The 23,451-nt window shown below is 48.4% G+C and overlaps 1 protein-coding gene and 1 long non-coding RNA gene across 2 annotated transcripts; one reads left to right on the top strand and one right to left on the bottom strand.

Annotated features, from left to right (window-relative positions):
- Positions 1-426: 426 nt before the first annotated feature.
- Positions 427-5,424, bottom strand: ABT1 (activator of basal transcription 1). Its single transcript, XM_077329448.1, has 4 exons — positions 5,172-5,424; positions 3,981-4,256; positions 3,314-3,489; positions 427-2,109 (listed from the first exon to the last, which is right to left on the bottom strand). Exons 2-4 carry the CDS (start codon positions 4,246-4,248, stop codon positions 1,771-1,773), a joined length of 783 nt encoding a protein of 260 aa, XP_077185563.1. The 5' UTR covers positions 4,249-4,256; positions 5,172-5,424; the 3' UTR covers positions 427-1,770.
- Positions 5,425-17,599: 12,175 nt separating this feature from the next.
- On the top strand, positions 17,600-22,288 carry LOC143831449 (uncharacterized). The gene is made up of 3 exons (XR_013228878.1): positions 17,600-17,890; positions 19,666-19,940; positions 21,693-22,288. It is a non-coding gene; the product is annotated as an uncharacterized LOC143831449 (long non-coding RNA).
- Positions 22,289-23,451: the final 1,163 nt, after the last annotated feature.

Consider the following 23,451-nt stretch of genomic DNA (forward strand, 5'->3'; position numbering starts at 1 on the left):
TTTCCATGGACTACAATTCCCATGAGCCCCTGCCAGCAAATGCTGGAGGGCCGCAGTTTGACTACCCCTGCTCGTGTCACCCTGAATAACGTCTCCAAGCTTAAAGGTTCCGAACTTCCGAGCATCTTTAACCTGTCCTCACACTCTGTTGGTTGCATACTGTGGCACACCATGCTTTGGTTGCAAGAACCAACATCAGTTTCACATGGATTGTTGATCCTCAAGCCTTTAGCTTACAATAGCTACCAATGTTCAATCTGTGCCCAGGCTACAAGACAAATGCTGAGCAGTGAAGACAACTGTACTAACGCCAGCCGCTGCCTTCATCCAACCAGTGAAACTGGAAACTACTTTAAAATCATTCATAATTTGCTCGATTTCCAGTCTTTCTGGATAACAGCACCAATGCGACAAAAGCACCCCAGCACCAATGCGACAACTGATTTTTATTGACGATTCCATGCTTATTACAAGGTTTGGACAACATCTTAAGATGTTTAACAACCCCAAACGTAACAGATTTTTAAAAAGTTATCCTTTCAACCCAGGAAAATGTAGACCAGGCAGTGTTTAAAATATTAGCCAAAATCTTATTTTCTTAAGACAGTGGTCCCCAACCTGCGGGCCGTGAAGGCCATGGCACCTGGCCGCGGCTCCCTCTCCACGCCCCCCCCCCCCCGCAGTAAAAAACTTCCCAGGCTGCAAGCTTGCGGCCCGGGAAGCTTCTTACTGCGGGAGGGCGGGAAGAAGGAATCAGGCCCGATCCACGGGCGCGGCCCGATGCGTGGGCACGGCCCGATGCCCTACTGGTCCCCAGCCTCAGAAAGGTTGGGGACCACTGTCTTAAGAGGTTCAGGTGGGCAGCTGTGTTGGGCTGAAGCAGCAGAACGAAGACTGAGTCCAGGAGCACCTTTAAGACCCACAGAGTTTTATCCAAGAAGTGAGCTTTCACGTGCAGGCACACTTTCTTGTTATTGTTGTTATGGTTTTATTTAATAGTAATAATGATGTTTATTGTTATTGGCTTTATGTTGTGACCTGTTGGGAACCCCCTCCCCCCCACGAGGCAGGGTGGTATACAAGCTGCAAAATAAACCTTGAATAAAACTTTGTTGGTCTTAAAGGTGCCCCTGGACTCAAACTCTGTTCTGTTTTCTTAAAGCCATACTTCAGAAGAATCCAAGTTTCTTACTTGATGCTTCTCACTCTGGATCAGTGGTGCATAGGAGGCTATGAGACCGAAATACTCTGACATTTCAGACTATACAAAGTTTGGGAAAAATAGAACTAGACCTGCTCTTTTACCTGGACACACCTTTGAAAGAGAAGAGTTCACACATAATATTGGCAACTGCATTCTAGAGAATGTCAGCAGATCTTCCCCCACCTGGCAAACACCCACCACCCCACAGACCAAAGGAAGAAGTGAAAAAGTTATGTTCCCCCCAGGGGAAAGATTTTATGCTGCTCATGCAAAATCACACAGCATCCTAAAGAGGGAATCTGCACAGCACAGAAAAAGCAGCATTTTTTATGTCCTCAGAATGTCTGTAAGATATGACCACATAAGCAGAGTTTTTCTGCTGGGCCTGATTGTGTCCCACATCATAGAATCATAGAGTTGGAAGGATCCCAGGGTCATCTAGTCCAACCCCCTGCAGAATGCAAGAAATTCACAACTACACTTCATGAATCTGGTATCAAAGTGTGAGAACGTCCACAATCAGACTGGCAGCCCGAGCCAGTTCTGTACTCTTGAAGGCCTAGTAGCTACTGCTTGGTGTTGAAGATCTTTGCTAGCAGTGAGCGGTTGGACTGGGATTTCTCCTGGATCTCAGCAGCCCTGGCCAGCCGCTGCTGGAGACGCTTGTTCCCCTTGCTGGTCTGGATTTCCTCCTCGGTTTGACGCTGCACGAAGCCCCAGCTCTTGTCCTCTTGCTGTCCCTGTCTGTCCTTCTTGGAAAAGTGTTTGCTCTTCTCCACGTTCTGCAGGTAGAAATTCGTCTCGCGTTTGGCCTGCGAGACCTCGGCGCGCATGCGCTGCTGCTGCACCTGGCGCTCGTACGCCAGCCGCTCACTCAGGTGCGTCCACTTGAAGCGGTGCAGATACTGGGGATCAAAAGGGAAAGGGTGTTAATACCTTATCAGACATCGAGAAAGAAGAGTTGGTTTTTACACTCCGCTTTTTACTGCCCGAAGGAGTCTCAAAGTAGCTCCCAATTGCCTTCCCTTTCCTCTCCTCACAACAGACACCCTGTGAAGTAGGTTAAGACTGAGAGAGCCCTGATATTACTGCTTAGTCAGAACAGCACTATCAGGACTGTGAGCCCAAGGTCACCCAGCTGGCTGCATGTGGAGGAGCGGGAAATCAAACCTGGCTCGCCAGACTAGAAGCTGCCACTTGTAACCCTACTGGCTCTCAGTATAGGTAAAGGTAAAGGTATCCCCTGTGCAAGCACCGAGTCATGTCTGACCCTTGGGGTGACGCCCTCTAGCGTTTTCATGGCAGACTCAATACGGGGTGGTTTGCCAGTGCCTTCCCCAGTCATTACCGTTTACCCCCCAGCAAGCTGGGTACTCATTTTACCGACCTCGGAAGGATGGAAGGCTGAGTCAACCTTGAGCCGGCTGCTGGGATTGAACTCCCAGCCTCATGGGCAAAGTTTTCAGGCGGCTGCCTTATCACTCTGCGCCACAAGAGGCGCCACAAGAGGCTCTCAGTATACCAATCCTTGTTTCCTCTTTTCTTGGACCTGAGAAATAGAAATAGAGCCAGGGAATTTTTGTGCCTTTTGAAAGATCCTTTCAAGAGCAGATTAGCAGTCAATGAGTGCATGATCTAACACAGAAGTGGCCAAACTGTGGCTCTCCAAATGTCCCTGGACTACAATTTCCATGAGCCTCTGCCAGCATGTGGCCACTCCTGGTCTAAACACATTAAAGGCACAGAGATCTGTATTCCCTTTTCAGTGTCTTAGCATGTGTTACAAGCCTACAACATGCTTCTGACTTGGGTGGCCCTATGAATTCATGACTGCCCAAACCTCCAGTGTTGGACTGGCTGGGCCATTGGCCTGATCCAACATGGCTTCTCTTCTGTTCTTAATTGTAACATACCCTCACTGTAGAGATACAGTACAAGAAATGCCATGAGGTGCCTGCCCAATTCCAAACAGCTTACCAAAACAGTTCAGCTGGGGATGAAAGATTTGAGCAGCATGGCTGGGAGGGCCCCATCTGTCCCCCTTCCTCTCTACCGCTTAGGCATCTAAGAAGCACAGCAGGAAAACCTGACTTCCTCCAGCAGGCCCACCTTCATATTCCACAGGTCATGATGGAACCGGCTCCTTTTACGCACTCCCATCGGCGTGTTGTGCAGGCTGGCAGCAACCAGCTTCGCCACACGCTTGTCCCGGAATTCCACCCAGCCTTCCGTGAAGTTCTTGGCGTTGGTTCCAGCTTTCTTCTTTTTCTTCCGTATAAATCGCTCTGAAGGACATGGAAAGAAATCTTGGCAACGATTCAAGGGCAAAAACTAAGCTGGGCCATGATCTGGGCAGCTACACAAGCAGCTCATTTTAAGAAAATGTACATCAAAATTGCAAGACGCCATAATCCCACTGTATATCGCATTGGTCAGACTGCACCTTGAGTACTTACTGTGTGCAGTTCTGGAGGTCTCACTTCAAATCAAATCTCCAATATCCACTCAGAAACCTTGCTGGGCAAATGCCCTCCCTAGCCTCACCCTCTTCCTAAAAACATGTGATGGGTGCCAGAAAGGTTGTCAGAGGATGCCATGGAGGCCAGGGGCACCATGTTGTAGAACTGCACTGCAGTATTGATCCCATCTGGCTCCTGTTGGCATAAGATTCACTACACTACCCCCCTCCCTCTGTCTGTCCATCTATTCATTTATTTGACTTCTATACTGGCCTAGACAGCAAGCCAGTTCCATCCCTTAAGGAACACACACTCACCTTCAGGCTGCAAGAAAATTCGTCCCACCTCACCGTAGCCACTCAGGAGGTTGCGGACATGCCGGGGCCTGAAACGGGGAGGGATGTGACCAAGGTAGATTATGCCAGGCACGACATTTCTGGTGACACCTTGGCTAGTAAGGTCCATCTCCACACCACCTTCTTCTTCCTTGTTCTCCACTCCTTCTCCTTCAGCATGGTCCATTACGTCACTCATCAGGGCCAATTGCTGCTTCTCTTGACCCTTGTCTTCCAAAGTGTTGGTCATTGTTAATGCTGTGCAATGTATAAGGGGGAAAAGCACAATGAAAGGACACCAGACTCAAACATCATTCTGCAGCTTCAGACCAACATGGCTACCCACCTGAATCTACCTGAAGGAGCATGCCTGCATACAGGAGCTTGTACCCAGAATTAAACTTTGCAGGCCTTAAAAGTGCCCCTGGACTCAAACTTTGTTTTGCAGCTTCAGCCCAGCTGAATCTAGAAGAAGAAGAGTTGATTCTTATATGCCGCTTTTCTCTACCCAAAGGAGTCTCAAAGTGGCTTAAGTTCGCCTTCCCTTTCCTCTCCCCACAACAGACACTCTGTGGGGTGGGTGAGGCTGAGAGAGCCCTGATGTTACTGAAGAAGGAGAAGAGTTGGTTCTTAGATGCCGCTTTCCCCTACCCGAAGGAGGCTCAAAGCGGCTTACAGTCGCCTTCCCTTTCCTCTCCCCACAACAGACACCCTGTGGGGTGGGTGAGGCTGAGAGAGCCCTGAGAGAACTGTTCTGTCAGAACAGTTTTATCAGTGCCGTGGGGAGCCCAAGGTCACCCAGCTGGCTGCATGTGGGGGAGTGCAGAATCGAATCCGGCATGCCAGATTAGAAGTCCGCACTCCTACCCACTACACCAAACTGGCTTCATCTACTTGAAGGAGCATGAATGCACACAGAAGATTCCGTTCAGAATTAAACTTCGCTGGCCTTAAAGGTGCCCCTGGACTCGACGTTTGTCCTGGTGCTTCAGCCCACCTGAATCTATCTGAAGGAACGTGCGTGCACACAGACACGTCTATCCAGAATTAAACTTGGCTGGACTCGAACTTGGTCATTCCTCCCCTCCTCCCTCCCACCCAAGCCCTGAAGGCGCCCACTGGCCCCCCATATCGCCCCCACCCTCCGAGCTCTTCCCCCTGAGCGTCACGTACGCAAAGCGGCCCCTTCCCCGCCGCCGCCGGCCTCCGAGCACCCGCTGATCTCTCCACTCTGCACGCTTCCTCCGGCCACTTCCGGCCCCAAGGAGGCAGACGACACGGGAAGGCTAGAGTGGCGCACGACTTCCGGCAGAGCAGCATAGAGTTAGGAACCCCACGGTGGAGTTTCAGCGGCCACAGGCACCCCTGCGCCTTCCCGCTTGAAAGCGCGGTTATTGTTTGCATTGCGGTTGGAGGGGAAGGGGCATTTCCGTTGTAGACCGGAAGTGGTTTCTGGCAAAAGCGTCTCTTTCTCTCGGACAGAGACCGCGTTGGGGGCGTGGTTTGGACGAGACGTTGGTGCGGGTGGGCGGGGCTACCGCGCGCCGCCCTGGCGTAACGGTAGAGCGCGAGGGCGCCTTCGTCTCGCCGCCCTGGCCCCTCACGTGATGTTGCCCGCTGAGGCGAGGGAAAAGGCGGGAAAACGCGCCCTTCCCTTAGACTTCATATGTAGACATCACATCGCAATCTGGTCGCTTCGTTGGTTTATTTGGCATTATAATAGTGAACAACTTCGACGAGTCTCTCCTTTTTTGTGTTCCCAAAATAACCTGGGTTTCTGTCAGTCACGCTTGTCCCGTGGAACACACAAATTACTCCCTAAGCGTTTTAACAAACATAAATCCCCCTTGCATTTCCTTCCAGCTACCCCAAAATTAATTTAATTCTTATTTACCTCTCCGCTTTCCCCAACGGGGACTCAGCAGCTTACATCATTCTCCTTGTTTTATCCTCACAACAACCCTGTGAGGTAGATTCAGGAAGGCAGCCCTCTTGGTTTGAAGCAACACACCGATGATTGAGTCCAGGGGCACGTGTAAAGACCAAGTTTAAATAGTTTAAATCTGGGCAAAAGCTTTCATGTGTGTGAACACAAGCTAATGTAGGAATGGCTTATATTAATACAAATATACCCCCTTCAAGGATCGCTGCCTTGTTGTGGCAAGGGGGCTTGCGTAGTTCAGTGAAGCTATGAGCTATGCCGTGCAGGGCCACCCAAGACGGACAGGTCATAGCTGAGAGCTCTGACAAAAGGTGATCCACTGGAGAAGGCAATGGCAAACCACTCCAGTATCTTTGCCATGAAAACTCTATGGACAGTTCCAATAGGCATAACGATATGACGCCGGAAGATGAGCCCCTCAGGTCGGAAGGTGTCCAATATGCTACTGGGGATGAGCAGACGGCTAGTACGAGTAGCGCCAGAATGAATGAAGCAGCTGGGCCAAAGCCGAAAGGACGCTCAGTTGTGGAAGTAACTGGTGGCGAAAAGACAGTCCGATGCTGTAAAGATTTTTATTCCATAGGAACCTGGAACGTCAGATCCATGAATCAAGGCAAGCTGGACGTGGTTAAACAAGAAATGAGAAGACTGAACATCGACATTTTAGGAATCAGTGAACTAAAATGGACAGGAATGGGTGAATTTAATTCAGATGACCATCAGGTATACTACTGTGGACAAGAATCTCGCAGAAGAAATGGAGTAGCCTTCATAATCAATAAGAGAGTAGGAAAAGCAGTCTTGGGATACAATCCCCAAAATGACAGAATGATCTCAGTTCGAATCCAAGGCAAACCATTCAACATCACAGTGATCCAGGTCTATGCCCCAACCACTGCTGCTGAAGAGGATGAAGTTGATCAGTTCTATGAAGCCCTACAACACCTTATAGAAGCAACGCCAAAAAATGATGTGCTTATCATCATGGGGGATTGGAATGCTAAAGTAGGAAGCCAAAAGATAACTGGGATAACAGGCAAGTTTGGCCTTGGAGTACAAAATGAAGCAGGGCACAGGCTGGTAGAATTTTGTCAAGAGAATACAATGGTCATAGCAAACACTCTTTTCCAACAACCCAAGAGACGACTCTACACATGGACATCACCAGACGGTCAACACAGAAATCAGATTGACTATGTACTCTGCAGCCAAAGATGGAAAAGTTCTATACAGGCAATAAAAACAAGAACAGGAGCTGATTGTGGTTCAGATCATGAGCTTCTTGTTGCAAAATTTAGGCTTAAATTGAAGAAAGTAGGGAAAAGCACTAGGCCACTCAGGTACGAACTAAATCATATCCCCGACGAATATACAGTAGAGGTGACAAACAGATTTAAGGAATTAGATCTGATAGACAGAGTGCCTGAAGAACTATGGACGGAAGTTCGCGACATTGTACAAGAGGTAGCAACTAAAACCATCCCAAAGAAAAAGAAATGCAAGAAATCAAAATGGCTGTCTGAGGAAGCTTTACAAATAGCTAAGGAGAGAAGGGAAGTGAAAGGCAAGGGAGAAAGAGAAAGATACACCCAATTGAATGCAGAATTCCAGAGAAAAGCTAGAAGAGATAAGAATGCCTTCTTAAATGAACAGTGCAAACAAATAGAAGAAAACAATAGAATGGGGAGGACCAGAGATCTTTTCAAGAAAATTGGAGATATGAAGAGAACGTTTCATGCAAAGATGGGTATGATAAGGGACCAAAATGGTAGGGACCTCACAGAAGCAGAAGAGATTAAGCAAAGGTGGCAAAATTATACAGAAGAACTATACAAGAGCGAGCTTTACATCCCTGATGACCACAGTGGGGTAGTTACTGACCTGGAGCCAGACATCCTGGAATGTGAAGTCAAATGGGCCTTAGGAAGTCTGAGCAACAATAAAGCTAGTGGTGGTGACAGCATTCCAGTTGAACTATTCAAAATCTTAAAGGACGATGCAGTAAAAGTGCTACACTCAATATGCCAGCAAATTTGGAAAACTCAGCAATGGCCACAGGATTGGAAAAGGTCAGTTTACATTCCAATCCCAAAGAAGGGCAATGCCAAAGAATGTTCAAACTACCGCACCATTGCACTCATTTCTCATGCTAGCAAAGTTATGCTCAAAATCCTACAAGCTAGGCTCCAGCAATATGTGGACCGAGAACTTCCAGAAGTACAGGCAGGATTTCGAAGAGGTAGAGGAACTAGAGATCAAATTGCCAACATACGCTGGATCATGGAAAAAGCTAGGGAGTTCCAGAAGAACATCTACTTCTGCTTCATTGACTATGCTAAAGCCTTTGATTGTGTGGAGCACAACAAATTGTGGCAAGTTCTTAAAGAGATGGGAATACCAGAGCATCTTATTTGTCTCTTGAGAAATTTATATGCAGGTCAAGAAGCAACAGTGAGAACTGAACATGGAATCACGGATTGGTTCAAAATTGAGAAAGGAGTTCGGCAAGGCTGTATACTGTCGCCTTGCCTATTTAACTTGTATGCGGAGCACATCATGAGAAAGGCGGGATTAGAGGAGTCACAAATTGGGATCAAGATTGCAGGGAGAAATATCAACAACCTCAGATATGCAGATGATACCACTCTAATGGCAGAAAGTGAAGAGGAGCTAAAGAGCCTGTTGATGCGGGTGAAGGAGGAGAGTGCAAAAGTTGGCTTGAAACTCAACATCAAGAAAACAAAGATCATGGCAGCCGGCCCTCTCAATTCCGGGCAAATAGATGGGGAAGAAATGGAGATAGTGACAGATTTTATTTTCCTCGGCTCCAAGATCACTGCAGATGGGGACTGCAGCAAAGAAATTAAAAGACGCTTGCTCCTAGGGAGGAAAGCTATGGCAAATCTAGACAGCATCCTAAAAAGCAGAGACATCACCCTACCAACAAAAGTGCGTTTAGTCAAAGCTATGGTATTCCCAGTTGCAATGTATGGCTGCGAAAGTTGGACCATAAGGAAGGCCGAGCGTCAAAGAATTGAGGCTTTTGAACTCTGGTGCTGGAGAAGACTCTTGCGAGTCCCTTGGACTGCAAGGCGAACAAACCGGTCAGTCCTAGAGGAGATCAGCCCTGACTGCTCTTTAGAAGGCCAGATCCTGAAGATGAAACTCAAATACTTTGGCCACCTCATGAGAAGGAAGGACTCCCTGGAGAAGAGCCTAATGCTGGGAGCGATCGAGGGCAAAAGAAGAAGGGGACGACAGAGAATGAGGTGGCTGGATGGAGTCACTGAAGCAGTAGGTGCAAACTTAAAAGGACTCCAGGGAATGATAGAGGACAGGAAGGCCTGGAGGATCATTGTCCATGGGGTCGCGATGGGTCGGACACGACTTCGCACATAACAACAACAATACAAATATATTAAGAGATGCTAACCTCCAGGGCTGGAGATGGCAAGCCAGGTGTTTAGAATTAATTTATATAGTAGGAAAATGCCCTGTATGTTCAACAGTGAATAGCAAAAGTAGATAGCTGCTATTTGTGTTAATTGTTTAGTTTCTTACATTAATATAAGAAATATATTAAGAGATGCTGACCTCCAGGGCTGGAGATGGCAAGCCAGGTTTTTAGAATTAATTTGTATAATAGAAGAAACATCATGAGTAACGTCCCACTAGCAACGTCCTACTAACACATTCTTGAGTTAGGTGATAAAATATATTTTAATTGGTTTGTCAGGACAAAGAGGAAATAAGTGTATACGCTTAGGAGGAGGTTGGGAAGATTTTAGGGAAATAATACTATGAATATATGTACAAATACTGGTTGCATTTTGGAATTCGGGGGCTTCTTTTTGGTGATTCTGGCAGATGCTTCTTTTATACCACAAAGATCTTTGTCTTCTCACATTCTTATTGCTTAATCAATGAATGATTCAGTTTGATGATTGAGAACATTTCTAGCACCAAGTCAGAAGTCTAGAAATTTAAAAATGATGCCAACACTTTATACCCTGAATGAAACTTTGTTGGTCTACTTAAGGTGCCACTGGACCTAAAATTTGCCCTGTGAGATAGGTTAGGTTGCACTCCCAAAATCTTCAGGTATTTTGCATCCCACAGTTGTCACCCCTAAGGAAGGCTGCGGGATCTTCCAGTCAACTTATATGACATGGGGTGGATCTGAACCTGGGTCTTTCAGCTATTCTTAATCATTACAATCACACTGGCTCAGGTAGTGGATATTGTGGAAGACTAACCCTTACTATGACTAAAATCATAGTACACTGGACAATAGTGAACATTGGCCTTCCGTGGAGATACATTTCTCTGCAGTTCTCTCCTGTAGAGAAATGCCCTCAAACTCCTACACACACACAATGTTAGACAAGCTAGCTACTTGTGATAGGGAAGGTACTCTTTAGATTCTCCTTCGTTTTGAGAGCAACTTGAATGTGAACTGAATCCACTTAAATGTTAGTTTCCCTTTCTTGCAATATAATTCCTGGGGGTTTTATTTACTGTAGCCAGTATCACACTTCTATGACTGGGCAAAACTCTGCTATATTAACCACATATCCTGATACACTTTGCATAAAATCTCCCTTAGCTTTGTTGCAAAATAAGAGTTGTCACTAAAGTTGCCAGCCTCTAGGTGGTGCCTGAAGTTAATTACAGCTGATCTCCAGATTGCTGAGTCCATACATAGGAAGCAAACAAGGAAGGAAGGATTTAATTTATGGGTTCGAAGGAAGCCAGGAGCACTGGGAGTTCAATTAGCTCTTTATTATGAGCTCAGCATGGTGGCATTAGAGGCAAAACAGAGCTGAGAACCCCCTGAAAACCCCCAAGTTATATTTATTTATTTATTTATTTATTTATTTATTTATTTATTTATTTATTTAGATTTATATACTGCCCTCCCCGAAGGCTCAGGGCGGTTTACATTAAAACTAGTCAACGATACATGAAACAGTCTTCGTTAAAACATACAGTAATTAATAACAGTGGTTGTAACCATATAACAGAATGTAACAGTATAACAATATAATAAAATAATATAACGATGGAAGTTATATACAGTAGCAAACGATGGATCTTCCCATTGTGCGCTATTGGTCAGTTTTGGTTTAAACTGACTGGATCCCGGAGATGTGATCTAGCCATGCATTGGTCAATTACACTGCCTGCTTGAAGGCAGGAAGGAAGGAAGGAAGGAAATTGATAGTGGACAAAAAAACAAGGAAGGAAGGAAGGAAGGAAGGAAAAGGAAGGAAGGAAGGAAGGAAGGAAGGAAGGAAGGAAGGAAGGAAGGAAGGAAGGAAGGAAGGAAGGAAGGAAGGAAGGAAGGAAGGGGACGGACAGACGGATGGACGGCTTTGGGAGTTGGGCTCTATAGCATTGCATCCATGCTGAGTTCTCTCCCCAGGTGTCCCCTCCAAATCCTCAAGAATCCCCCAACCTGGAGTTGGCCACCCTCATTGTATCCTGCTGCGAAAATAAGTTTTGGTTCATTTAAGAAGGGCAGGCAGTACACACCGGGGAAATAAAGAGCAGGGCTTTGGATACAGCATCTGAGTGACTTGGTGCCGATCACGCGGAGACCTAGAGCAAACTTTCTTCTTTTTAAAAAAACCTCACAAGTAAATGGCGTGTGGAACAGACGCTTTTAAGCCAAATGATGAAACTACAGAGGTCCTCATTAACTGCAGCCCTGGTGTGATTCTCTTAGAACAGGGCATGCCTATAAATAGTTCCACTCAAGGGGCTGCATGGCGGAGCTTGGGGAGCGGGGAGAAATTACTCAGGCTCCTGAAACATGAAATAGACAATGACTATTAAAAGATTTTAATGGCAGCTTTAGAGAATTAATTAGCCCTGGGCTAACCTCAGTGGTCTTTCTCTGTGTTAGATGCAATCAAATTAGCATTTTAATGAAATCGTGCCCATCAAAACGATTCTGCCAAAGAGATCTCCTCCGTTCCCGGGGATAAGTGAAGTGTAACAAGTCAAAGAACTGTTGCACGCAAATGAGTCGCGGAGGAGCGTCAACCCGCTCACTGGTTTCCGAGCCAAAAAGGATCCCCTGGGCTCTGCATTGGGAGCCAAAGTACTCCAAGGGCAAAAATTGGGGTCAAATGCCTCTGAGTCCACCTTCCAAAACAGCCTCTCTCTAGGGGGACTGATCTCTATTCCCTGGAAGAAGAAGGCTGGGGAATCCAGGAGCGGGGAATCCAATCCGGCTCTCCAGATGAGAAGCCACCGCTCTTAACCACTACACCAAGCTGGCTCTCCGGATCCGTTGTGATTCCAGGAGATCTCCAGCCAGCACCTAGAGGTTGGCAGCCCTACATTGCATCCCACGGCAGTTGTTTGCAGCTGTGCCCACCCCGTTGGGTCAGAATTCAAAAAGCCCTCGAAAATACAGGAGAACCCTTGACACAAAAGATGAATTCCCCTAACGCTGCTCATTTCTTTGCCCTCAATAGGTGGAGCCCGGCGACTGTCTTTCCTGCCGGCCATTTCCACCTGCTGAATCAAGCTGCTTGAAAAGAGGGGATCCAGCTGTGCAGCCTGTCAACAGCACCAGGGCGCTTCCACGCTTCACCAGGAGCTGGCTTCCCGGCCTGCTGGCCCGCTGCCGTAATGAGCATCATGCTCTTCTCACACGCATTCTGCCCTTTGTGAATTCGATTGCAAGACTATTGGGATGAGATATGAATGCGAGAACTTTGAAAAGGGAAAGCAAGCGGTCACTGGGCAAAGAATTATGCTGGGGGTCAGTTTATTTCTCACGATGGTGGCCAGGCCCCCAGGGGTTGGGGGGAGGGTAGGTAGGGATGCCAGCCCTGGGTTGGGAAAACTTTGAGATTTTGGGGGTGAGGAGCCTGAAGAGGGTGGGATTTGGGGAGGAGAGGGACTTCAGTGGGGTATAAAGCCACTGATTGAACTTTCCAAAGTGGTAAATTTGCGCCCAGAGATCAGTTGTAATCAGGGCCGGTTTATTCATGTAGCACATGCTAAGGGCCCCGTGCTTCCAGGGGCCCCGTGTGGTGCCTTCCCCCTCATGGATCAGGATCATAGCCTCTCTCCTCTCCCTTCTCCCCTTCTTCCACTTCAAGGACATTCAGAGTGACACCCTTTCCACTGTTAACGTCGCAATTGTACTCTGCTAGGGCCCTGCGATTCCGTAAACCAGCTCTGGTGCTACGGGCCCGGCAAATCCTTAAAGTTTGTAAAAGTGGAGGATCTCCAGTCTCCACCTGGAGGTAGTTACCAGAGATTTGGGAGTGAAGCCTACGGAGGACAGGGACCTCACTGGGCACATAGAGCCCCCCTCCCAGCCTCCATTTTCTCCAGAGGAACTGATCTCTGTAGGTCTGGGAGATCCCCAGGTCCCTCCTGAAAGTTGGCATCCCTGCTTCTCACTCAGGAGTTCCCATCTGGCTGCGCTACTTCCAGAGGTGTTAGCGTACGAAATGGGGATACTAAATGGAATGCTTCTCATGGGCTGTTTCTGCATTTGCGATAGCAATTGGCATTTTTTAAAGGTCACTGTTTTTGTCCATTTCCTTACTACAATTTGCTTCTTCAGGCACCGTCCCGGATTGCCCCCTCACTTCCCCGCATCTAAGGAATTAAAAAAAAAATGGATTTCCTCTTTCCAAGCGGCGTCTAACAGGGTCTAATTCAGGGCTGCCCAGTGGAGATATGTGTGCAATCAGGTTTTTTAGTCATTTGGGAATGCCCTTTTCCTCGTTCACCTCAGTTTGGCCACCACTGCTCTAGAGCATTTCAGCAGGCTGAGGCCCTCCCCCTTCTCCAAGCTTAATGCCCCAAATCTCCAGGTATCTCCCAACCCAGAGCTGGCAACCCTATAGAATCATAAATAATAGAGTTGGAAGGGACCTTATGGGTCATCTAGTCCAACCCCCTGCACTATGTAGGAAATTAACAACAGATCCCCAGAATGACCTGTTTTGTTCCTTCACTGTTTCATTGCTAGGCTTTAAGAAGAAAATCTGAGGCAAATTTTGAGGCAAGGCAGTGTAATGTCCAGCGGGACTCCTAGCTTCGGTCCCCCTATCATTTTTCAGCCTGTGAACACCTGAGGAATTCTGACAGAAGGTGGTGGCAGCAGCCACAAAACAGCTGTCCAAAGAGGCAGAGCCAACTGCAAAATGTCAGGGAATGAGGTTATGCATAACTCTAATAGCACCTCTGGCATTTTCCATGTTCACTTTCCAAGAAAGGTGCCTGTGAGCTTCATAGTACCCATGGGCACCGTTTTGGGGACCCCTGCTCTAGCAGATTCCACAGCGCTTTCAAATCGGATGCTACAAGTTGGCTCCCTGGCTAAACAAAATTCAGCGGCACACCAGCCGGCCATAATAGTGTGGAGAATCTCAGAGTAAATAATATTTAGCATTTATATAGGTCTTCACACACATTATCTCAGTAATCCTGACAACTGCTGTAAAATAGGTCAGTAATATTGTCCTTATGGGGCCGAAAGCCACTTAGCAAATGCATCGCTGAGGGGGAATTTAAACCGGGCTGTTTCTGGTTCACGTTCACAGCTGCTATGCTACGCCGGTTCTCAAGCCATTATTCGGTTCGGTGCCTATGAACAAACCTGTTGGTGGTGTCATCTGTATTCAAATAGCACACATCTAGCAGGGATTAAAGCAAGCTGTGGTTTCTAAAGCACAATTTAGCATGTCTTCTGGGTGTAGGCTCAGTTAAATTCATTCCCGGATCAAGTTATACATATGGCTTTACCTTATACTGAGTTAGATCAAGGCGGGGCGCCGTGTTAGTTTGCTTGCAACGGTGGAAGAGAGCAAGATTCCAGCAGCACCTTAAAGACTAACAATATTTGTGGCGGGGGAGGAGCTTTCGGGAGCTCACTGCTTTAAGAAAGCAGGTCATGGTTCTAGCGTGGATGCTAAATCCGTGGGTGCAGAGGTGGATACGGACCATGGGAGTGATTTGAGCTCTTTATTAGGAACCCAACATGGTCCAAGAAATACTGAGGGCCATTCCGCACCCAGGAAATATTGCAAAATGCTTACCTCTCGCTGATGCCATTTTGGGGGGTGTTTTGCATGACGTTGTCAACATCCAGCGTCCCAGCAGCAAACCTCAAGCAACATCCTCCATTTTAAATCATCACTTGGGGAATCACAAAAAGTGGATTCCCCAAAATATGTAGCGCAAGCAAAGAAGAGCAACCAGCAAGCTACACGTGAAGGAAATGTGTGGAGCTGAAGTAGCACTATCTCTGCCTCCAGTGCCCGCCCTTGCACCCGCCTCCCTCTCCCTTCTTCTTCTTTTTTAAACAAAACTGCCTGGAGCAACGAATAGGTGTTAAATCCTCCAGGAAGAGGGGGAAAAATCCCCACCAGTTAACACACAAAGCATGCCTCTCTAACCCCGCCCCCCCCAAATAAATTGGGATCAAGATTACTTAAAGCTTCAAAGCACATAAATCCAAAGGGGGTTGCAGTAAAATAAGCACTATGCACCTATGCTTAGATGCATAGGCATACCAACGGAGAAGTTTTACTTTAAAAAGAAATCTTTGCATCGCGGCCCCTTTAAACCATGGAGAAAGGTCATTGGCTGCCTGGATTGATTGACAGGTAGAGTAGAGTTGTGTGTATACCGTGTTCCTCTCCTCCGCCATTTCAAGCAAGCATGTGGAGTGATTAGAAGCATGAGAAGGCAGCAGAGGGAGGTGTGAAATGCAGAATTTTTTATAGAGTTACGTCATGGTGCTGGAATAACACTATTTTTTCTGATGTGCGGAATGGCCCTGAACTGAACCAACAAAAAAAACCCACATATATATACAAGCAAACAATGGATCTCCCCCCCCCCTCCAGTGCACACTATTGGTCAGTTTTGGTTTAAACTGACTGACTCCAGCAAAAGGAATCTAGCCATACATCAGTCAATTACATTGTAAGCTCAGTCCTCAGCAGGCCTACAGACATAGCCATGAACATGTGCTTTGCAGGGGATATGCTTTGGCCCCCAACATCTTCAGTTAAAAGGACCAGGAACGAAACAGGGATGTGAAGGAGTCCATGGAGCACCACTGTTGTTGTTGCTTTTAACACATGGGAGCCATCTTTAATCTTGACTACCCAACTGGTTTCATAAGACCCCTTTCAGAGTCCAAACTACGGTCCAGATTTCTTCCCCAACTCCCCAAGAGAGAGAAAGACAGGAGAGGTGCATGTATCCAAGGTACGGGGACCTAAGCACTGGTTGAGGGGGACACAGGAGGACCCTGCAAAGTAGGCCAGCTGGTGGCCCTTCCTCGGTGGTGGGTTGGCATAGGAGAGGCATGGGATGTATGGGCAGGCCAGTGAAGGAGACAGAGAAATGTGGGGTGGGCAGGCTGGTGAGATGTGTAGGGTGGATGGGAGGCGATCCATGGGGTGGGTGCAAAGGAGGAGGGCTGGAGGATATGCAGGGGGTAAGTGGATTAGATGTGCAGGACAAGGGGGGATGCATTGCCTGGGCTGACCAGTCAGCAGAGGAGATGCATGAGCAGAGCAGGCTGCCTGGCAGAGGAGATGTGCAGGGTGGGCAGAAGAGACACACAGGACAGGAGGATGGAGGAGATGTATTGGGCGTATCCGCTTGCCCCAGGTACCAAATAAGCTTGGTACACCTCTGTTCTGCAGCAGGTCGTGGGTCAGGAGTTGTCCGTAGGGCAGGGTAGCGGCTTTGGGGGCGTAGCTTTCCTTGCCAGATGTTCTCAGACAAGACCTGACTCCTGTTCCGGTCCCATTTCTGCCCTGTAGGTTTCGTTAGCCGTCACGGGTCGATTACGGGAGCAGTGGGGTATAAACTGAATTATACAATAAATAAAACATAAAAATTATAAACAAATAACCAGGGACACGTTTAGTGTATGATAGTAGAAAGATAGATGATAGCCAGGCAGGCAGGCAAGCAAATAGTCTAGTGCTGAAGGCAGGAAATTCGGACTCCCAATTGTTTATAAACCGGGAAATGTTTAGTGCACGATAGCAGATAGATTGCCAGATAAATGATAGCCGGCCAGCCAACCAACCAGCAAGAGAGAGGGAGGGAGGGAGGGAGGGATGGAGGGATGGATGGAAGGAAGGAAGGAAGGAAGGAAGGAAGGAAGGAAGGAAGGAAGGTAGGTAGGTAGGTAGGTAGGTGTGTGGAGTGAAGTGGAGAAGGAAGGGAGGGAGGGAGGGAGGGAGGGAGAGAGAGAGACAGAGAGAGAGAGAGAGAGAGAGAGGGAGACAAAGAAAGAAAGAAAGAAAGGAAGGAAGGAAGGAAGGAAGGAAGGAAGGAAGGAAGGAAGGAAGGAAGGAAGGAAGGAAGAAAGAAAGAAAGAAAGAAAGAAAGAAAGAAAGAAAGAAAGAAAGAAAGAAAGAAAGAAAGAAAGAAAGAAAGAAAGAAAGAAAGAAAGAAAGAGGTAAACCACCAGGTTTACACTGCCTCAGTTTCCTTTGCTTGGAAAAAAAAGAAACCTTATGTGCCGGCCTCATTAACATTTCTACAGTTCACCTTGATGTCTTTCATAGGAAGAGGCCCAAGGATTATTGTGACTCCAGAATTCTCCCTCCTTACCCTGGGTGAAGTCATAATCCCCTGTGACATCCCAGTATGCGACGGCGCGATATGGCAGCGATGGGACATGGGATTATGTCTGGTGCACCCACAAAGGCGCCGACGCTGGGAGGAGACGGCATGTCGAGGGAATCGTATTAACCATCCGGGGGCGGAGGATGATGCTAAGAGGAGAAATGGGAAATGGGAGTGGTGGCAGATATGGAATTGCTGTGTATATTTCATAACATGAGGCATACGGCTTTCACATTCCTGATTTGTACAGACCACACTACAGGCTCCCTTGAGCCGGCAGTTCCTCCAATTGCTGTCCCGTAGGCCTGCTAACCTCCAGGTGAGAGCCAAAAATACAAAAAGGGGTACCCCATGTGTCGCAGTTATACAAAAGGAGAAAACCCACCGTGTAGAAACCACACAACAAAAGTGCGTCAAGTCAAGGCTATGGTCTTCCCAGTTGCAATGTATGGCTGCGAAAGTTGGACCATAAGGAAGGCCGAGCGTCAAAGAATTGAGGCTTTTGAACTCTGGTGCTGGAGAAGACTCTTGCGAGTCCCTTGGACTGCAAGGCGAACAAACCGGTCAGTCCTGGAGGAGATCAGCCCTGACTGCTTCTTAGAAGGCCAGATCCTGAAGATGAAGCTCAAATACTTTGGCCACCTCATGAGAAGGAAGGGCTCCCTGGAGAAGAGCCTAATGCTGGGAGCAATTGAGGGCAAAAGAAGAAGGGGACGACAGAGAATGAGGTGGATGGATGGAGTCACTGAAGCAGTTGGTGCAAACTTAAATGGACTCCCGGGCATGGTAGAGGACAGGAAGGCCTGGAGGATCATTGTCCATGGGGTCGCAATGGGTCAGGCACGACTTCGCACCTAACAACAAAGATACCACACAACGAAGTAAGAGTTCATACAATATGAGAAAAGTGCTTTAAAAGCACCAACACAGCATTGTAACACTCCAAAAGTGTGTAAGTGTAGGAATGCCACTGGGAATCCCAAATCTAAAAGAACCAGTAAAGCCTGCATTTCACCTACCTTACAGTCTTTCGCATGTTTCATGCAATAAAATCATGAAGATTCTCATTAGGACAGTTTACGGAGATCAGAAACCCAGGGAAAATGACTGCTTTGGAGGGCAAAGTTTATGTTTTTACTAGGGACAAAGCCTGTTGCATTCAGGAATGCAAGGGGAGCTAGATTGGAGGGAGGTGGAAGAACTCTGCAGATGGCCTCTCCCTCCCCCTGGAACCAGGCAGGGAACTCACCAGCTTGGAGAGAAGTAGAAGGAGGTGGGGGTGGTCGGGGGTAGGGACGGAAGGTGATTGGCCGGCTGCTGGACAGACAGGCAAGCCGGTTGGAGGAGGAAGCACTCAGAGGCGGGACAGCTGACCTGAGTGGGTGTCAAGCGCTGAGTGGCACTTAAGCCATGAGACCAGCTCCTCCTCCTAGCCTTTACCAGAAATATTAAGTGGAACAGATTTATTTATTTATATTTATCTCCACATTTCTATGCCGGCCTTCCCTGAGGGCCCAGGCCAGCCCACAACTTATCATAATAAAACAATAATTAAAACATTATCAACATTGGAAAATTGATTGGCATTCCAAACAAGCAGAACTCATTGCCTTCTCTCTGATAGCGAGGGAGGGAGGGAGGGGGTGGTGGGGTGCTTTGCCTTTGAGGGGCCCTGCAGTTGTTTTCCTTCATGCTTCTTGCATTGTTCTTTCCCCAACCCTGGGCATCCTCCATCTCTGTCCCCAAATCTCCATGAATTCCTGAACTCGGAGCTGGCAACATAGTCACCAGCTGTGAGCTGAGAAATACATAGAGATTTTGGGGGTGAATCCTGAAGGGGGTGGGTTTTGGGGAAGGGAAGGGAGCCGCCTTCCAAAGCAGCCACGTACTCTGCCCCCTGGAGGTCTGTTCAGCAGTGGAATAGGCTGCCGAAGGAGGTGGTGAGCTCCCCCTCACTGGCAGTCTTCAAGCAAAGGTTGGATGCACACTTTTCTTGGATGCTTTAGGATGCTTTGGGCTGATCCTGCGTTGAGCAGGGGGTTGGACTAGATGGCCTGTCTGGCCCCTTCCAACTCTATGGTTCTATGATTCTAGGATTCTAAACCGAGGAGAGCTTTGTGACCTGGAGGTTGGCAACCCTCGCTGGCAAGTCTCAGATTAACGGAGGGACCGGCCAGTGCAGCCGCTCTTAAAGCCGTCTTGCTGATTTAGTCAACCCCAAACGTTTTATCTCCGCTTGGCTCCACTTGGCATCCGTCTGACCGCTCCATCTAAACGTCTTGCTCTCCGGCTGAAACGTTTACCCTGGTTATTCTTCCTTGGTTTCTTCCTAACGAAAGGATTGAAGCAGCAGCATCCGGGAGCGGCAGGTGAAATCGCCATTTTACCCCTTTCGCCAAAGGTCTTCTTAAAGCAAGGAAGACGGGACGTTGGCAATTAGGCCCCGTGATTAGGACGTCTCTGGGGCGGATCGTTTCCCCTCCTCTTCCGCACGACCCCTCCGAGTCTGATGCCAGGCGCTCCTTTTTAATCCTGCCCTCCCTCCCGCCCTGGTATCAGTAAGCGAGACAGCTGCCTCCTTCCCTGCTAATACAGCCAAATCCTTTCCCCAGCTCCCTGGCTGCAGGCAACGCCAATTTTGCGATCCTGGGCCCAGCAAATATTAATTACGTTGAGCTGGAGAAACAGTTGGCCTTTTATTGTAATTAAGCGGGATGATTTAATTGGAGGAGGGGGGAAAGGTGACGGGAGGGGAGAGGGGGATTCAGACAGGCTGGGGTGACCCAAGGTCTCCCGAGAAACCGGTCATCCACCTGGGTTGAACCTGGGTTGAACCTTTGTCCCCTGACGCCCCGGTCTGGCTCCTTGGACTCACCTTGGTCTCCTGGTTTTACCTCCATCCTTTCCCCTGCTGTTCTGTCTTTTCCTGTGGATCCTGTCCTTTTATACTAGGATAATTTCGCTCTCAACCTTTCCATGACAGCCGAAATGCCCCCCTCAGAACACCTCTGGCAGGGTTTATTTCTATTTATTTATTGATGTTTCTATTTATATGCCACCACTCACCACAGGTCGTCTCGTTGCCGATTCTCCGATGGAGAGTCCAAACAGGAGTCCAACAGGTGTAGTACAACAGGGAGTTCAAACTGAAGTCCATATGAGGATCCAGTGACACCCCATTTTGCAAAGCGGCTTCAGCCGTGGCGCCAACAGGAATAATACAACGCCTATCAAGTTCCTCAAAGCAATAATAACAAAGAAGAATTCTCCAAAATGAACAAATCTACTGCATCGGCGAATTAAGAAGAAAAAGAAGGTTGTTTTTTTTATACCCCGCTTTTCACTGCCCGAAGGAGTCTCAAAAGTGGCTTACAATCACCTTCCCATCCTCTCCCCAGAACAGACACCCTGTGAGGTAGGCGAGGCTGAGAGAGCTCTGACAGGACTGTTCAGTTGGAACAGCACTATCAGGGCTGTGACAAGCCCAAGATGGCTGGCTGCATGTGGAGGCGCGGGGAATCAAACCCGGCTCGCCAGATTCAGAGCTGGCACTCTTAACCGCATCTGCATTTCCGTACAGATGACCCTACAGAGGCTATAAAGCACTCCAATTATTATAGAAGCTCTGTATGTTGGAGTACTTAAATTGTGAATCCTGCTTAAGGTCTAGTGCAGGGGTAGTCAACCTGTGGCCCTCCAGATGTGCATGGACTACAATTCCCATGAGCCCCTGCCAGCAAACGCGTTTGCTGGCAGGGGCTCATGGGAATTGTAGTCCGCGAACATCTGGAGGGCCACAGGTTGACTACCCCTGCTCTAGAGGAATACATGGCTGTCCCTGATGAAATGGAATGAAACCAAAGTAGTGCTCATCGCAGGGTACAATCAGAAATTAAAAGAATCAGTCTACAAACCAAGATTAGTCAATCCGTTTTAACCATTTTTAGGACCCCTTATTGTGCACGGCCTGTCCCGTGCCCAGTTCTTGTATTTCGTTTTAACCCCAAACTCAAGCTCTCCTGAGCCGATCTCTGCCAGTCACACCTGTCAGCGGCACCCTTCCCGCCTCGGTTTTTCTAACAAACGTGCCCGTTTGTAACCTTTTCCGCTTCTTCCTCCAGAAAACAGGCCAAGCCAATCTCCGACAGTCAGCCTTCGTCATCTCACAGCGGAGAGCAAATCTCAAAGGCCACGGGGCGAGGAGAGAGCCGGAGAGGTTGCGAACCACCCACGGCACCTCTGTTCCATCCGCTCTCCCTCGCTCTGGACACCTCGAGAAAGAGCGCTCAGGAGAAGAGAGAGAGACAGAGCAGCACAGAATTTAAGAACGCCCAGGCAGAGGCTTGCACTTGTGCGGAAATGGCCGGGGAGGAGTCAGGGGCCACGATCCAAGTCATAGGGGAAGAACCCACGTCCCAGTTATTCACCCAGCACCATGGAGTCAAGGTTTCTGAATAGGGCATCTGGCCACTGACAAACTGTATCCCCCTAATCGTTATCTAGCAGGATTTCCTGAGGCCCAGAGAATTTAATGAAAGAGGAGAGTTGTCAAGAGATGTCCCCAGGTATTTCCCCACTGCTGAGTAAGTGGGGAACTTACACCCCAAGCAGAAGCATAAACTTCTGGATTTCTGGAACGGGGGGCACAGGGTTGAACTGGGTCCAGACCCCCACTTAGCAAACTGAATGGTTTCGAAATAAGCGTGGTGTTTCGCCATCTTTCTCTCTCTTTGCTTGTCATTCGCACAACCCCCCTGCAATGTAGATCATTGCTCTTCTAGTTTTAGACTGGAGGAACTGAGGATGAGGGAGTTTCTAAACCCTTGCTGGGAAGTCGCTGGCTGAGATTTGAATTTGCCTCTTCCAGGTGGATGCTCAGCATTTTGGAGGGGGCTTGCTTGGGGGCCTGTGAAGGCCTGGTTGGTCTAGAGATCTGGGACCATGATTGGGCCTGTGCCCCCCCCTTGCTCCACTTCTTACCCCAGATTTTGTGGGGAACGGATTTAGGCTCTGATCTTCCAGCAGCTCAGTGGGACGCGGCTTCTACGCCTCACTTCAGCAGTGGTAAAAATAACTTCACAACACGGCAGACGAGACGGAGAGCCGAGCGGATTCCTGCAGAGGTTTAGAAGTTGGGTTTAGCCGAGTTCTCATTGTCGCGCATTCAGAAGCCAGGTTGCCAGCCCCAGGTAGAGAAATACCCAGAGGTTTTGGGGTGGAGCCTAGGCAGGGCGGGGCTTGGAGAGGGGAGGGGCGGGCTTACCAGGGTGTAATGCCAAAGTCTACCCTGCAAAGCAGCTGTTTTCTCTGGGGAGACCTTCTCAGTAAGCAAAACACTCTTCTCAGATATCACGGGATGACCGCAAGAGTCTGTCCAGTCTAGGAAACCAGATGCTGGGCACCTGACATGTGTCTATAAGGGTTACCAGCCTCCAGGTGGGGCCAGGAGATCTCCTGGAATTACTGCTGATGTCTAGACAAAAGCAATCGGTTCTCCAGGAGGAAAAAGCAGCTTTAAACAGTTTTACAGCCGGTTGAGGCCCCTCCCCTCCATAAACCGTACCCTCCCAAGAACCTACCTCTAAATCTCCAGGGATGTCCCAAGTCAGAGTTGGCAACCTTAAGTCATGTCATCCCCACCTGACTTAGGGCAACGGCAGCACAGGACCCTCAAGGCAGGCGAGAAGCAGACTGGTTGGCCAGCACCTCCCTCTGCAGAGCCTTCCTTGGTGGCCTCCCACCCAAGAACTGTCCCTGCTTAGTCCCTGTCTGTGACCTGACAAGACTGGGCTATGCCATACCACTGGGGTTGCCAGCTCTGAGCTGGGAAACAGTTGGAGCTTTAAGGGATGGAGCCCAAGGAGGGCAGAATTTAGGGTG

Source organism: Paroedura picta, chromosome 3 (genome assembly GCF_049243985.1).
Source record: "Paroedura picta isolate Pp20150507F chromosome 3, Ppicta_v3.0, whole genome shotgun sequence".
Classification (NCBI taxonomy): domain Eukaryota; kingdom Metazoa; phylum Chordata; class Lepidosauria; order Squamata; family Gekkonidae; genus Paroedura; species Paroedura picta.

Excerpts from the sequence above, each read along its gene's own strand:
- ABT1 (XM_077329448.1), bottom strand. The coding sequence starts at position 4,248 with ATGACCAACACTTTGGAAGACAAGGGTCAAGAGAAGCAGCAATTGGCC. Across the intron at positions 3,490-3,980 it reads AATTTTCTTGCAGCCTGAAG|AGCGATTTATACGGAAGAAA; the intron begins GTGAGTGTGTGT and ends CATGTCCTTCAG. Across the intron at positions 2,110-3,313 it reads ATGACCTGTGGAATATGAAG|TATCTGCACCGCTTCAAGTG; the intron begins GTGGGCCTGCTG and ends TTTGATCCCCAG.